We start from the raw sequence: 15,005 nt of genomic DNA on the forward strand, positions 1-15,005 counted from the left end.
GTACGGATGCAACCAGGGTTCATTTTTTTTTTCCTTTAACTTTTTTTAAAAGTAGAGAAAGTAAGAGAGACATATTGGGCTATTTTACAGCCCAAGCTAGTTACTCTGTCAACAGGTAATCCAACACCAACTACGCCCAAATGACAAAGGGAAAGGCCTGTCAGATGATTCTTAAGTTCTCCACTGGGCCCCGTGGAGACCCTGTTGGACCCTCATAGCAGGCTGGCTGCTCAGAGGGCCCTCAAGTCCCAAAGCCACTTCTCCCTCCTCTCTTATGCTATAAAACCAATGATTACACGATATTGTGACACAATTTGAGTCAAAGGGCATTGACTTTCCTCTACTTCTATACTAGACTAAGAACATGATTTTTCAAAAGCCTGAACTGCCGGGCACAGCGGGCACAGTGGCAGGCATCTGTAGTCCCAGCTCCTCAGGAGACTGAGACAAGAGGAGTGCTTGAGCCTAGGAGTTTGAGGCTGCAGTGAGCTATGATTGCACCTGTGAGTAGCCATTGCACTCTAGCAGCCTGGGCAACATAGCAAGATCCCATCTCTAAAAAAAAAAAAAAAAAAAAAAGAGGTGGGGAGCCTGAGCATTCCCAGTGTATATTAGTATGAATGAACAGCTCTTGAAGAGTATGCCAGGGGTCCCTAAGATACTTTTACTGAGTCCCTGAGGCTCTTTTTTTTCAAATTGCCTGTACAAGCGTGGATTTTGCTCATACAGTCCAAACAGCATTTCGCAAGACAGTGGATGCAAAAGTAGCTATGAGACTTCAGTGTCTCCATTAAGCCAGAATTGAAAGAGAGTTGCACAAATACAACACAATCCCTCTCACCTCACTTTTTTTATGTTAGAGAATACAAAATTTTAAATAAAGTTATTTACATAACTTTAACATGTAATGGGCATATCACTCTTTTAAAATGACTTAGTAAGTATTTTTTTGCATTTCTGTTTCAATTTCTAATGTTATAAATATTTACAGATATCACCCACATAAACAGAAGCCCCTCAGAGTCTGAAATACTTTTTATGAGTATAAAGGGGTCTGAGAACTGCTGACATAAGCCAGCTCTCAACTACCTACCCACCTTCCTACTCCCCAAAAAGAGATCTTGGCAAAGGAGATATACATTCTTGTTGAAAATGGATGGGTTTGTTTTCAAAATAAATATCTCACTGCTTAAGTTACATGCCAGAAAAAGAAAGATAAAGAAAAGTATCAGACAGAAGACAGAGGAGAAGGGAAGAGAGGGGTTCTTTTAAAAATAGATTTTACATGTGAATTTTTTTTGTTTCATAAAGAATTAACCTGAGGTTCTTAACCAGAAGCCTCTAGGTAGACTTTAGGGGACCTATGGTCCCCTGAAATGATATGCAGAAGGGTGGTCCATGTGTTTATCTAAAAAAAGGGCCAGATTTTGCATCCGATTGTATCCCATTCTCAACGGAGCCTGAGACCAAAGGTCAAGAATCACTTGGCGGTTGATGTCAGTTTTCAGCTCAGGAAACAAACTTATTTCTGAGCCACTTAAGCTAAGCTGCAAAACAAAACAAAATATTAAACATCAACACATTTTTTTCTAGGAACTCAAGATGCTCCCCGCTCTGATAAAGCAGCACTGTTCATCTTGTTAAAATCATCAACTCGATTACTTGCTTATGAAAGCAAGCAAGCACCAGGCACAGCTGTGCTAGGGCACCCTGGCCGTCTATCTCCGTAACCCCTGTTTTAGGCGACAGGAGTGGGCAGTAACAATTTTCTTTTCAGGCAAGTCCTTTTTTGCTTTTGTACCAGAATTGAAAGGTTTGATCTTAAAATCTGCAGACACTTGAGCTGAAACCTGCTCAAGCTGGTAGGTAGTGCTTGTGAAGAAAGGACCCCCGATCAGTGAGTCAGAGGATCTGGATTTTAACCCAGTTGTGAGGCTTATCACCCAATCTCTTTAATATCTGTGATTGCTGAGGTGTCTGAAACTGGTCACTGAAACCCACACACCTAGCCGCAGGTGCCACAACTGGGCTAGGGACTCTCACCGTGGGACTCCTTGCTGCTCTCCCGAGGCTGCGGTGCCTCGAGACATGCTCACTACCGTGTGCCACAGTCTTTCATCTCCCGAGTGGATGAATGAAGCTCTCCTCGCAAGCATGCACAGTGGCTCCAAGCCAAAGCTTCCCTTAGAAACACAGAACCTGGCTACAAGTCTCCGTCAAATGGCAGCATTCTCTCCAACTCACCCACTGAAAGTCTCAGAGACGCAGAACTGAACCCTGGAACAAGGCAAACTTCACCGTCACAACTAACAACCATTCGTCTCTGAGCACCTGTTACGTGCAAGACACCGCACCACGAGTTTCCCATTCGTGCCCTAGCAGAATCCTCCCATCCACCTCATTTAAGGGGCACTGAGATCCCTGGAAGTTAAATAAAGAAGAGGTAAGAGGCTCAAACTTGAAAGCTCAGATATGCTAATAACCTCTTTGCATGACATGAGCTGCCCCCTCTGCTCTGTCTGTAACCAAAGAAATACAGAAAGAGTAAAGTTCAGGCCAAAAGACCAACTAGCCATCAGTGAAATCCACGGGGCGACCTGTCAATGTGCTCTTACAGAAATCAACAGAAGTAAATTCTGCTAGAAGTAGTGTGAGGCTCTACTCATACTGACTCGCGATACAAACTTTTATGCATGGCACGCCTGTGCATTCACGCGCAAACACACACACAGGCACAACACACGTGTTCAAATATATGAATGAAACCAAAAATTGTGAGCCAGACACTGTAGCACATAGTATGTGTCACTTTACGAAACCTAAACGTGCACTCCAGTGACTTCATGTTTCAGTAAGACATCCAACTACTAAACAAATACAAAAACAGGAAGAATGGCCAAAAGCCCTTTTGTGATGATTTTCAGATCAAATGAAGTTGTTCACATTATTTCCAATAACACGTATTTTCTTCCAGGCTTAGAGGCCGTGCTTTTGGGTCAAATGTCTGCCAAAAACTCTTTTCTGGGGAGTAAACTGCTGACAGGACCATCACAGATTCAACTACATCACCAGGGCAGCCGAGGAGACTTTAAAATCTATGATTCCAGCTTGCTGGAAAGGTCCCTTGGGTCAAAAAACCTTTACTTAAAAAAAAAAAAAAAGCATTCTTTTCAAGGAAGCTTCCACACCCACTGCCTCTTAAAATACACTGTTTGGAACATAGTGGGCTCTCAAGAAATTGCGTTGGATGAACATGCCATGCTTAGACTAGGAAATGTGGGCGGGTGGATTGTGTTGTGCATAATTCTGGGGTTTGTTTCAAGTCATTAAAGATCCTCACTCAACATATAAAGTCAATACAAAAATAATACTTCCGTTCATTTCAGAGGCTCCGCAAAAGGCTTCCATGCGTGGTATCCCGTTTGGTTCTCCTGACAGCCCTGTTGGAGGCTGGTGTCACTCAGACGGGACAGTGAAGGATCCTGTGGCACGTAAGATGGAGGGACCGGCCCAAGGTCACCCGGTGGGCAGGCAGACAAGCCAGAATGCAAATGCACCTCTTAGGATTCCTAGTCCATAGCACTTTGCATTACATTAAGCTGCCTAAGCAGTGACTTTATGAGACACCACATTTAGATGATCTCACTTCCATATATTAACCATTTTGGAAGGTGACAAGCCAAAGAATGGAAATTTCATATAACAATTACACATGACACCTTCGGTGGTACCAGATCTGGAGGGGGGAACCGCTTCGCTTTGCCCCTGTTCTGGGGGTAGCCACGACTCAAAGGCTCACATGCCCATTAGCCCGCCAGGTGTTTGTGGGGGGAAGACAGAGGTCTAGATGTCCCCAGTGTTAGAACCACGGACACAGAGAGCCAGAATACAGCCAGGCACCCCTCTCAAATCTTATGTAGAATATGTACTAACTTAGCACCGTTCCACGTAAAAGTGAAAGTCAAAGGTGATGTTCCATTGTTAACAGTCTATGTCAATGCACCCTCTGCAGACTCCGAAGGAGTGGACCATCTCTTTGAATTGGTCCTGCAGTGCCAATCTGAGGATGCCTTCAAGACAGCCCTTCAGTCTTTTTCAGGTGACCCTTTGATAGGTCGCCTGTTTCCACAACCTGTCAAAGGGACAGTGCAGAAGCAGCCCTCACAAGGTAGGCAGAGGGACCATAGGGAGGTCATGCGGTCACTTCTGTCATTACCGTCTCAATTCAGAAGAGATGGGTTAAAATTTAGGTAGTGCATCTAGATGCAAGCTTTGTGCTCACCTTCTCAGATCACAGATTCAGCCTTTTTAACAACTTCCTTTCTAGGACACAAGATTTTGATACAAACACCAAACTACCCTGGGTCTTCAACCCATAGAACACCATTAACAATGATGAAAATTACAACAGCTGACAAATTCTCTCTCACTGGCTGCTTCCTAAGAACCAGGCACCATGTTTCACGTGTTATTTCATTCCACTTCCTCAAAAAGTCTTACTATCCCCACTTGACAGATGAACAAATTAAGGCTACCAGAGAATTAATAACTTGCCAAAGTCCCCCAGGTAAGAAGAGGGAGAGCCAGGATGCCTGGCTTGGACACCATCATCAAAACCCATCCTCGGGCAAGAACACAGTCGAATGCCAATTTTCTTTTCCCTGCCCCTCCTAGGTCCTCCGCCATGTGCCCACTATATTTAGACCCCCTTTACGACAGAACTTAACCTTCAAAGGCCCATTTGACTTGCACTGGAGCAATATCAGAAGGTGCAGCACCATCTCATACTAGGCAGATCAGAGTGCTGACTGCAGTGGCATTTGCTGGTCACCCTCGTGGCCGATACCCCTTTCAAGGCAAGTGGGCCCAATCTGGATTTTTAACCTGAAGCACCATCTACAAACCACCTCCTCTCCATCCTCAGCATAAGCCAAGACTCCCTGAATTCTGCCAGAAAACGACCAAGGCATGCAGGATTGCTTGACTTTTTTTTTTTTTTTAAGAGACGGGGTCTTGCTACATTGCCCAGGTTGGACTTGAACTCCTAGACTCCAGAGATCCTCCTGCCTTCAGCCACCACACCCAGCTCTATTGCTCGACATTTTATTATCCCAATCCTAATTATCATTGCCAGCTAAGGTAACGGATCCTCCTTTAATTAGCAAGACATCTTTTAAGTCTTTTGAAAATGTTTTCACACCCACTCTCTCATGCACTGGACCCCGGGGCTGGCAAGTTGAGCATCCTTATCCCCGTCCTTCAGAGGAACAGCTAGACGTCAGGGTTTGCCCAAGGTCAGACGACTAGTTGGCTGCAAAGTAGGAACTGGAACCCACCCATTTAATTCCTTCCGCTACACCTCCCTCCAGAGACAGGGCTGGCCGGCATCGCGAGGAACAGGAAATTGAAATGGCTCCTGGTAAGGCAGCAAGCCTGCCAGCCACGGGGAGAAGCTGACAAGTGACCCGAGCCCGCCCTGAATTAAAAGTGCCTCCTCAAAGGAGCCGCCGACCAACCTCCTCCCACCTGCTGCAGTGAAGAAATAAGTTCCAAGACTCCACAACCCACCATGCCTGTCTGTGCACGGAAAGGACCAAGTTGTAAAGCAGCATGAATAAGTGGGAAGCTGTTGAAGAAGTGAGTTGTTGAAGGCAGCTTCCCAGTATGAACTTACCAGCTTTATTCCCACTCCTATCTCATCATCCCCCTGCACAAACACACTTCCCTCAATCCCCACCCCTTAACCACAGAGCTATAAGAGGGGTGAAGCAGAAGAGAGAGGAATCCTTAGAGAAGCAGCATTAGCTGCAGCAGCCACGGGGAAAGCAGGGCAGAACCTGGTTAAAAGATGGGAATCTTACAAGAGCAAAATCATGCACTTAGAGTCATGCACCACTTCCAAAATATTGAAACACATTTCAATCACTTTACCTGAGTTGTTTTTGCTCTTCTGCCTTGCATGCTGTTGCTATGGCTAATTTGTGGGTTGGTGGCACCTTCCGAAAGACAGTGAGATTTCCTACAGGGAAGTGTGTTATAATTACTGTACGGAGGAGTCTCCTCAGCAGCTGCTGGTGGCATCTTATGGTTTGCAAGATCGGGAATATCAGACACCAAATTCCGACAGTAGCCTGCAAATTTGCTCCTCGGCCCCCCGTTTGCTGTCACCCCAGAGTTCTTCTGAGCGTACAAGTCACCCAGGGAATTGGCCCGCTGACAGGTACTGAGCTGCCGTGGACTCGCCTGCGTCTCCATCCCCCGAGCCGCCTCGCAGTCCTTCTCTTCGGCAGAACCCAAGATCTCTTCGTTGCTTGTTAAATGTTCTTGGCTCAGATCAGAGAGTGAGAATTCCAGGCTGTCCTCCCGCCAGATGTCTGCAGATTTGGAGCGTTTCTTCTTAAAGCTCGCCGTCTCCATGAAAGTGGGCCCGTTGGATGTATAGAGATGCTGCCTCCTGCCTCCCTCAGCCAAATATGTAGCGTCATCCCCGTAAAGCCTGCTCTCCTCAGAGTCTGGCATGCTCTGCACAGAGGCTGCTGTGAGGACGATGCTGCTGTCTACGCTGGGAGTGACAGAGGAATCGGTGTAAGACACGGGTCTCAAGCCCATGTCCACTCGGTCCACCCAAATGGGGCCGCCAAAGTCCTCCAGCGTGCCCTCCTGGGAGAAGGGCTCCAGGCCATTTTCGGCCAGGGACTGGGGGATGCTGGGGGTGCTGCTGGACCGGGTGCTCACTTCGGAGTTCCTGTGGATCACCTTCCCCGAGGAGGCGTGCCGGGTCCGCCGCGCCTTGTGCGAGAGGCGCAGCGAGCGGGATGTGTGCTTGCGCCCCAGGCTGGCATGTTTTTCTCCATAAAACTCATGCTCTACATTTTGACTTTCTGCGTTTCCCATGGTTTTATGGTCTGTAGCAAAGAGGGAAAGGGGGGACAAGGGAGTCACTATTAGTATAGGTACAGGCATCTTGGAGAAAGCGCTCAGCCTGCAAGGAGGGCAGAACACTTTGGCTCATGGCGGTTGGGTAAGCAACAGCACAACCTCCTATATGCCCCTGGCAGGGACTGAGACTTACCTGGGAGCAGGTGAGCACTAACATCATCTGATCAGACTGCCCCCATGTGTGAAATAAGCACATAAATACGATCTTTAGAGAATTAGACTCATCTTTGCCCAGAGGGTGGACGCCCACAGGGCACGCCAGAGAGTGTTGCTTTTGTACAGCCAGCAACTCTGCTAACCTTGTCTTCCTTCCTAAATGCTACAATCATATATTTAAAGTTCTACTCCTATCCATAAAGTGAAAACTTGTAAGGTACAAACCAAAGAAGTAATTTTCTGTTTGAAATCATATATATATATATATTTCAAAACACAAAACAAAACTCAGAGGTGCATTTGGTAATCTCCCTTCCAACTGCCAATGAGTTGGAGGTTTGGGTTTTTTTTTGTTTGTTTTTTGTTGCTGTAGTGGAACTCTAATCATACTTCAAAATCAAGCAAAAATGGAAAACCTCAAGATGTAAGTCTGATCAACTCTTCCCAATAAATCAAAGTCAAAGACAAAAAAAAAAGCATTTACTTTTCATTTCAAAGCATTCTGAGAACCTTGATTTGGGGTTTTTTTTGGAGGGGGTATGGAGTGGTGGTGGCGATGGGTAAAACAAACAGAAACACTGCTCTCTGCTTAGCAGCAGATTAATGGGTTTATTTCTGGGAGCAAATCCAACCTGCGAACATTAATCTGGTACAGAGTGCCCTGCAAACAGAAATTCACGTTATGAAACCACTGAAAGTGATTCAGCCTTCTGGGACTCCCCAGGTTAATTCAAGTCTGTCCTTAACATTTTTCCAGCCTCTCTCACTGACCCAATGACACAGTTCTGTTACTCACAGTGGGCAAGAGAGAAGTCTTCAAAGTTCAACAACTATGACTCTACTTAGCCTATCTCCTTGCTCCATCAGCTCTCTCTACAGCACTCCAAATTGTATGCACTTAAAAAGAACACACATGAAGATAGCTCAAAAGGAAAGAAGAAAAGGAGAGTAGCTGGGCATATCCCTGAGATGGTTCTTTTAACCACCTACAGAGCCATTCATTCAGAAAATATATGCCAAGCACCTACCATGTTCTAGAAGCCAGAGACACAGAGTGAAGAAAAAAAGACACATTCCCTACTCTCATTAAACTGATATTCTAGCCAGGGAAGGCATGCAACAGACACAAAAGTAAAAGGTGGCATGGGGAAGCAGGAAATGATATTACTGTGACCACTGCAAAGAGATGGGAACATCCCAGAATATAATATACCTTCACATTGATCCGGGAATCACTCTACAGTCTCACTGTTCAGTCAAAAATGTTGCTTAAACTCTCACCAGCACATCTTTACTGAAAATAAAATTTGTGGCAACAGGAAGGGAAAACCCTCATTTAATGTTCCAGTGAGTTCAGTGGTATCTCATACAGACACCAGATGTTATGCTGTTCCCAAACTGGAATATTCCCTACCAGGTCACACATCATAGGATTTTCCAAGAAAGACAATCTCCTTTTTACTAGCAGCAAGTAGATTTCATAGCAATATGTTCACGCTTCTCTGGATGGTGTCTTTAAGACACAAGAAAAAAGGTAAAAATGAAAAGGTCAGTTGTCCATACATAACCATTTGTTACTTAAATTCCTATGAATAGTACATGCTACAGTCTTTCAAGTAAAATAAATAAATAGGCATTACAGTATCACTAAAGGCCATGACCAATTTCTTAGAGTTCTTGATTTTTTTTAAGTATAAATCAAGATACCTGGATGTGTCTATCTAACTATATGTTTTGCCAATAAATAAAGACTTAGAATAAACATTAGTCCACTTTAGGAATCACATAAGTTTAAATTTAAGTAAGAAAGAATTATGGTGAAATAAACTGAGTGGAAGAAAAGGCAAAACTGTCACTTCGAATATGCTAGGATTTATCCTCCTCTATCTATAACAGCAGAAGTTTGCAAATGTAAATTGACAGACCTATTTTCAACAACAACTTTCTGGTTAGGCTTTTTTCTGCGAACAGAAAACTAATCAAGTTAAAAGTCTCAGGAGAGGTTTCCTCAAGGAAATGGCCCCAACCTTCAAGAATTACAGTACTCCGTCTCACACTGACGGGACTGTTATATTAATAGCATTTTTAGTAGCAAGATTCTTTGCAGCCAGCCAAGGTAGGAAAGAAGCCACTTTTATCTTCAGAACCAGAATTTAGAGATGATTGCCAAATCTCCTAAATCCTACCAAGAGAAACTCTCAGGAGATGACCTAAGCAGAGTCAGCAGGAAGTTTGAAGCAACTAAAGTTAAGAAAAATAAGTTTCTAGGGACTACTGAAACACCCCTTAATTTGAAAGCTCTTCCCGAAAGCTTAATGAGAAGCATGAAGGCCCATGCGGAATCAGTGGGGAACTCTGAAATAACCTCAGCATGAAAAGTTAAAAGTGTTCACTACATACAAGAGATACAATCTCCTGTTTCAGGGACAACCCCTGCCCTGCAGGCAACCCCCAGAAAGTTGGTGAACTGCAAGTTCTAATCCTTTCCATGCCCAAATGTAAAACGCTATCTACTCCCACCATCTTCTTTTCTTCCTATTCTATCCTACTTAACCCAAATCATTTATTTTTATTTCAAACAAACAAAACCTGGTTTGCATTTCACATTTGCACAGGCCGTGTTCCTACAGCCTGGCTGCAACTTCAGGGCAGAAAGTGACTTTCACTTTTTCTGTAGCCTCTACAAAGACTAGAAATCTACTCATGGTAAGGAGTCAGTAAATATTGGTGCATTTTAGTAACAAAAGCAAAAGGTACAAGACCAGTCCCTCACCACCAAAATCACCACACAGTCACCAGGTAAGAGAGAAAACACTCAGGGCAAGAACAGGCTGAAATGCAGAAATTGAGATAGAAATTGAAAAGCAGAATGTCAGAAAAATAGTGCTAGATCCCAAGCTGAGAAACATTACCAGTTTTAAATTCATTAAACTCTCAATTCCAGAGTATGACCTAATTATATAGAATGTTAGTGGTCTCAGAAATCTCTCACATGCAAGGGCTAAATAGGAGGTAGTAAGTAAGATTTCAGCATAAGAACAATTCTCAGTATTTAAACCTCAAGTCCAGCTTCTGACACTTTTCTCTTTTCAACATTCTAAGCTCTGGCTTCCCTGGTCTGCCTCAAGGCCTTTGCGACAGACACTCGTCCCTCTGCCTGGATTCTCCTCCTTCCTGGTATCTGCCTGTTTCATTCTACCAAGTCCGTTCAGATCTTAAATCAAATGTCGCCTTATCAGGGAGGCCTTTCCTGCCTTCTCTATCTAAAGGGACAACCCCTCCTGCAGAACTCAACACTTCTTATCCTTCTTCTGTTTTTTCTCCTTAGCATTTATCATAATTGTAACCAACGGTATGTTTCACTTACTTATCTCTTTTATCCTCTATCCTTCCCCACTGGGACCTAAGCTCCAAGAAGGCTGAGAGTTTTACTTATCTCGTTTCCTGCTGTATCCTCCCTCAGTGCCTAGAGCACGGCCTGAAAGGTGGACGGTATCCACTAAAAAAAACTGAATGAATGAACAACAAAAGATACTTTAATCTAGAATGTGAAAACCCATACAACTACAATCAAATATAGATGAGAACATACCACTATGCGAACTAGACATAATACACATCGGTCTTAAATGCACTGGTCTCTTCTCTCGGGGTACCTGGAGGAAACACTGGTTTCCAATAAGCTCACTGCTGTCTGGGTCCCTTCCACCTGCAGACCTGTGCAGCTCCCTCATTCTGGACCACTGGGCTTAAGGTTGCCCCGACCCATGAACTGAGCTGAAGTGCTCAGCTTGAGCTTCAGTGTGTTCCCCACCCGACCTGATTACTTGGGGAAAGAACTAAGGGCTGCTCCCATCTCATTCCACTTAATTCTTGCCTTCAGTTCCCATCTTCCTCCTCCTCTGGAGCTGCAGTGCAGAGGCTTAGGAGTGAGGTTAAGAGTTGAGAGGGCACCTTTCCCCATAAGTGCAGAACTGCTCAGGCCTAAGATGATCCAGAGAAGGTGGGGGCAAAGGAGACATCGTGGCATGATGGGCAAGGATGTCATTTCCGAGTGCTATGGGGTCAGAAGATCAGGAGATCCCAGATCAGCACTCAGGGCCAGGGATTAAAGACGACAGATGAGCGTGACTTTCCATTCTTGCCAATACCATGATCTCTCTCTTAAAGTGATGAGTTAAACTTTTCAATGAATAATCACACTAAATGCCTTTAAATCTCATCAAATTAAAAACAGATGCTTCTCAACTTATGAAGGAGTAACATCCTGATAAACCCATTATTAGTTGGAAATATCCTAAGTTGAAAATGCATTGAATACACCTAACCTACCAAACATCATTGCTTAGCCCAGTCTACCTTAAATGTGCTCAGAACACTTACATTAGCCTGCAGTTTGGCAAAATCATCTAATGCACAGCCTATTTTATAATAAAGTGTTGAAAATCTCATGTAATTTATTGAATACCGTACTGAAAGTGAAAAACAGAATGAGTACATGCACACCATCATAAAGTCAAAAAACCATTAGGTCAAACCATCGTAAGTCAGGGACCGTCTGTACATTGTCAAAGAAATAAAAGGTATCACATGGAACTGCATCAATATGCAGAAATATTTATTAGTTAGCGTGGCTCATACTAACATCAGGTTATCTCTCGGGGACTGCTTTTATAGATTTATAAGGCTTCTAAGCTTTACATGATAAAACGATATAGAACTATATACATACATTGAAACAATGTCAATTTCTAGCTTTGGAATTTATAATTATGTAAGATGCAACCATTAGAGAAAACTGGGTAATGGTTATACTTCAGTGTACAATTTCCTGTGAACCTATAATTATTCCTAAATAAAAAGTTAAACAAACCAACCAAGCCTTAACGAACTAACTGGAATATTCTGGTTAAATAAAATTTTAGTTTAAAAGTGAGGATTCTTTCAAAAGAATTATATTTGAATCCTTTCCTTTTTTCAGCTGAGAAGTATCCAGAACATTCTAATATACTTTCAGTGCATTAGGGAATAAAGACATAAGCATGAATTGGGCATCATCTAGTAAAATGTCATCAGGAAATACAAAGCAAACATAGAAATGGTCTAAAGTGAGCTTAAATACAGAAGTAGAATTGGTTATCTGAGGATAGAGCTTCGGTCTTAATAAAGTAGTGAACAAACATAAATTGCTAATATCTGGTGCCAGAAAGATGGAGTAAGTCACTATGGCCTAACTCACCCCTACTAATTACAACTAAAACCTCTGGACCAAAAAGTAAACAAAAGCAGACAGATCAAGGAAAAGTCAAAACCTGAGGAAGCCACTCATATAAGGGTGAGTTTCCTGTTTTGTTTTTATTATTCTGATTTCTCTCCCAGCCCTGAACCAAGGGCAAGGACAGCTCCAGTGAACCTGTAGCACAGGCAACAAAAATCCCTGGGACAGACCCTGTTGTTCTGCCCAGAGGAATCAAGATTGATCCCTGCAAGCCAGAGACTGAGTGGGGATCTCAGAGAAAAAAGAAGTGGAAGAGAAAATCCCCTAATGGTATGTATAAATCCACCCAAGTCCCAGGCTCACTCCTCAGCTGCACACACGCCTGGGACTGACCCAAAGCAAGACAGAAAAGGCTTTGAGAACTGAATCATGATATACACCACAGCCCAACCTCAGACTAACCAGAGTGACGCATGAATGAGACAAACCCAAAGCACCATCTCAAAGGCTTTGAAAACTGAACTGACAGTAGAGCCTCCACCCACCAAAGGTGAGACAGAACTTACAATCTGAACTCAGACAAAAATAACAACAAAGAAAAATCAATATTTTCCTGATTGTTGTAACAGGACCTGAGGTATCACAACATTATAGTTAAAATGTCCATGATGCATTCCAAAGAATCAGGAAAATTTAATCACTTCTCAAGGGTAAAGACAATCAGTAAATGCCAACCCCAAGGTGACCCCCAGATGTTTGAATTATCACACAAAGATTTTTAAAGCAGCTATTATAACTGTGTTCCCTGAGTAAAGGTAAACACTCTTGAAATAAATGAGAAACTTAACTGCTTGCAACATCTATGCAAGATCAGTATGAACATCAATGATGATACATGAGTAAAGAAACAGAATACATAGAAAAAAGAAAGACAAACCCTGTATGACCCAAGATTTAACATGTATGCTGCATTTTTTTAATCACCCTGATGTTATCTTTTCACGGTACTATATAAGAAAACATTCCAGTTAATAGAAAGCCACCCCATGGTCAAAGTCTTCTGCAGAGAGAACACAGAAAAATACGTCCACAACCACAGATTTGTTGAGAGACAAAAAAGGGAGGGAAAGAAAAAGATACAAGGGAATCTGGAAATAGCCTCACCACCTTGAAGACTATGGAGGTTATAATAATATTTTTATGGTTTAGCATGTCTAATTCCCTCAGTGACACCAGAGATTCCAGGGGTGCCCTACAGATGAAGAACAGGAGAGTTCCACATGAACACAGCCCAGCCTTGTGGGTCACCTGGCCAGGGTTTGCCCTTGTCAAGAGCAAATAATCAAAAAGATGATTCTACCATTGAGGCCAAACATCTCTGGAGCAAAACTCTTCTTATCCTCCAGAAGTAAAATCTTAGATTTGAGATGCACATCCAAGACACAGACCTTGAGCAGGTTAAAATTTTCTTCAAGAATACTAATATGTAAATATTTTATACACATACACACACGATACATTTGTGTAAGAACTTTAAAAGCAATTATGCTGATAGAGTGCTGATGGGTCATTTAATTTTCACAATTACACATTTTTTTTGTATTTTCTAAGGTTCTATACTAAACGTATAATTCATTTTAAGGAAAGAAAAATAAATAAAACATGTTAACAGGTTTTAAGTCACTGAATTTTTTTTTATAGTTGAAGAGAGTGAGGATGTGGGCACTCTGCTGACAGCTACAACAAACCCAAATTCCAAACAGATGGCTTAGGAAAATTACCTAAGATAAAAGAAAATACTACCTAGCTTGGATTTAATTACTTTTTCTCTATGTTTCAGTGCCAATATGTTTGACCTCCTCGCACTATAACTGTGGCAGGGTTATTTGTACAGTGACATTTTTCTTATTTTTATTAAAATAATTTCTTATTTTATTATAATTTCCCAGTGGCAGAAAACATGCCTTACTTGTCACTGTATTTGTAACCTAAATATACTAAGGCATCAGTCCAGCTCTCCTGAGTAGGAATGTTCATCATTGAACATTATAACAAGGGCAACTCCAATATATAAAACCTCAGATCCCACGGGTGATCCCAAGATAATCCAATTCCTATCATAGTCAAGTCAAAAGTTAAGTGTGAAAGCAAAGTTGCTCTGTCATTAGTAAGGACGTTGTGAAATGCATCCATAGGGTATTTAATGATGCATATAAATTATAATTATTAATAATATAATTTTTCATTCCCCTGAGGTATTTAAAAACTTATTATAAGAAACGTAATGATTACCCTTCTATGACTTGGAAACTGCAGGAGAAAGGATGAACTGTATTTATTTCAAAGTTAAATTTGAAGCGAAAATCACAAGACAACAGATTGCAAATTTAAAATTAGATTCTAGTGGGAGGTCTTGGTTTCAAGCCTGTTTTTCCCCTACTGGAGGCAGAGCTTGAAGACAGGGGGGGAAAGAGCTAAGATTAAACTGAGAGAAAGTTCTGAAAGTTTTCGCTAAATCGTTACAATCCATGAAAAGTGTTTTGCCAAGTCACACGCAAATACCCCTAACGCAAGAGACTAAGCCAGAAAGTTTTGCAACAAATATAAGATGATCTTTGAGTTAGAAAAGATTATTATTTTGACTGTGTTTATTTTGCTTTTTAAAGATTATCCAAAGCAGAAACAAAACATA

General features: G+C 42.4%; 1 protein-coding gene across 2 annotated transcripts in view; it reads right to left on the bottom strand.

Annotated features, from left to right (window-relative positions):
* TIAM1 (TIAM Rac1 associated GEF 1) overlaps window positions 1-15,005 on the bottom strand; it is a 275,808-nt gene that overhangs the window by 116,366 nt on the left and 144,437 nt on the right. For both annotated transcript variants that reach the window (XM_045540534.1, XM_045540532.1), the window contains exon 4: window positions 5,932-6,905. In XM_045540534.1, coding sequence (XP_045396490.1) covers window positions 5,932-6,894 — 963 coding nt within the window. In that variant the 5' untranslated portion in view covers window positions 6,895-6,905. The remainder of the gene's footprint in view (window positions 1-5,931; window positions 6,906-15,005) is intronic.

The sequence above is a fragment of the Lemur catta genome, chromosome 1 (assembly GCF_020740605.2).
Source record: "Lemur catta isolate mLemCat1 chromosome 1, mLemCat1.pri, whole genome shotgun sequence".
Classification (NCBI taxonomy): domain Eukaryota; kingdom Metazoa; phylum Chordata; class Mammalia; order Primates; family Lemuridae; genus Lemur; species Lemur catta.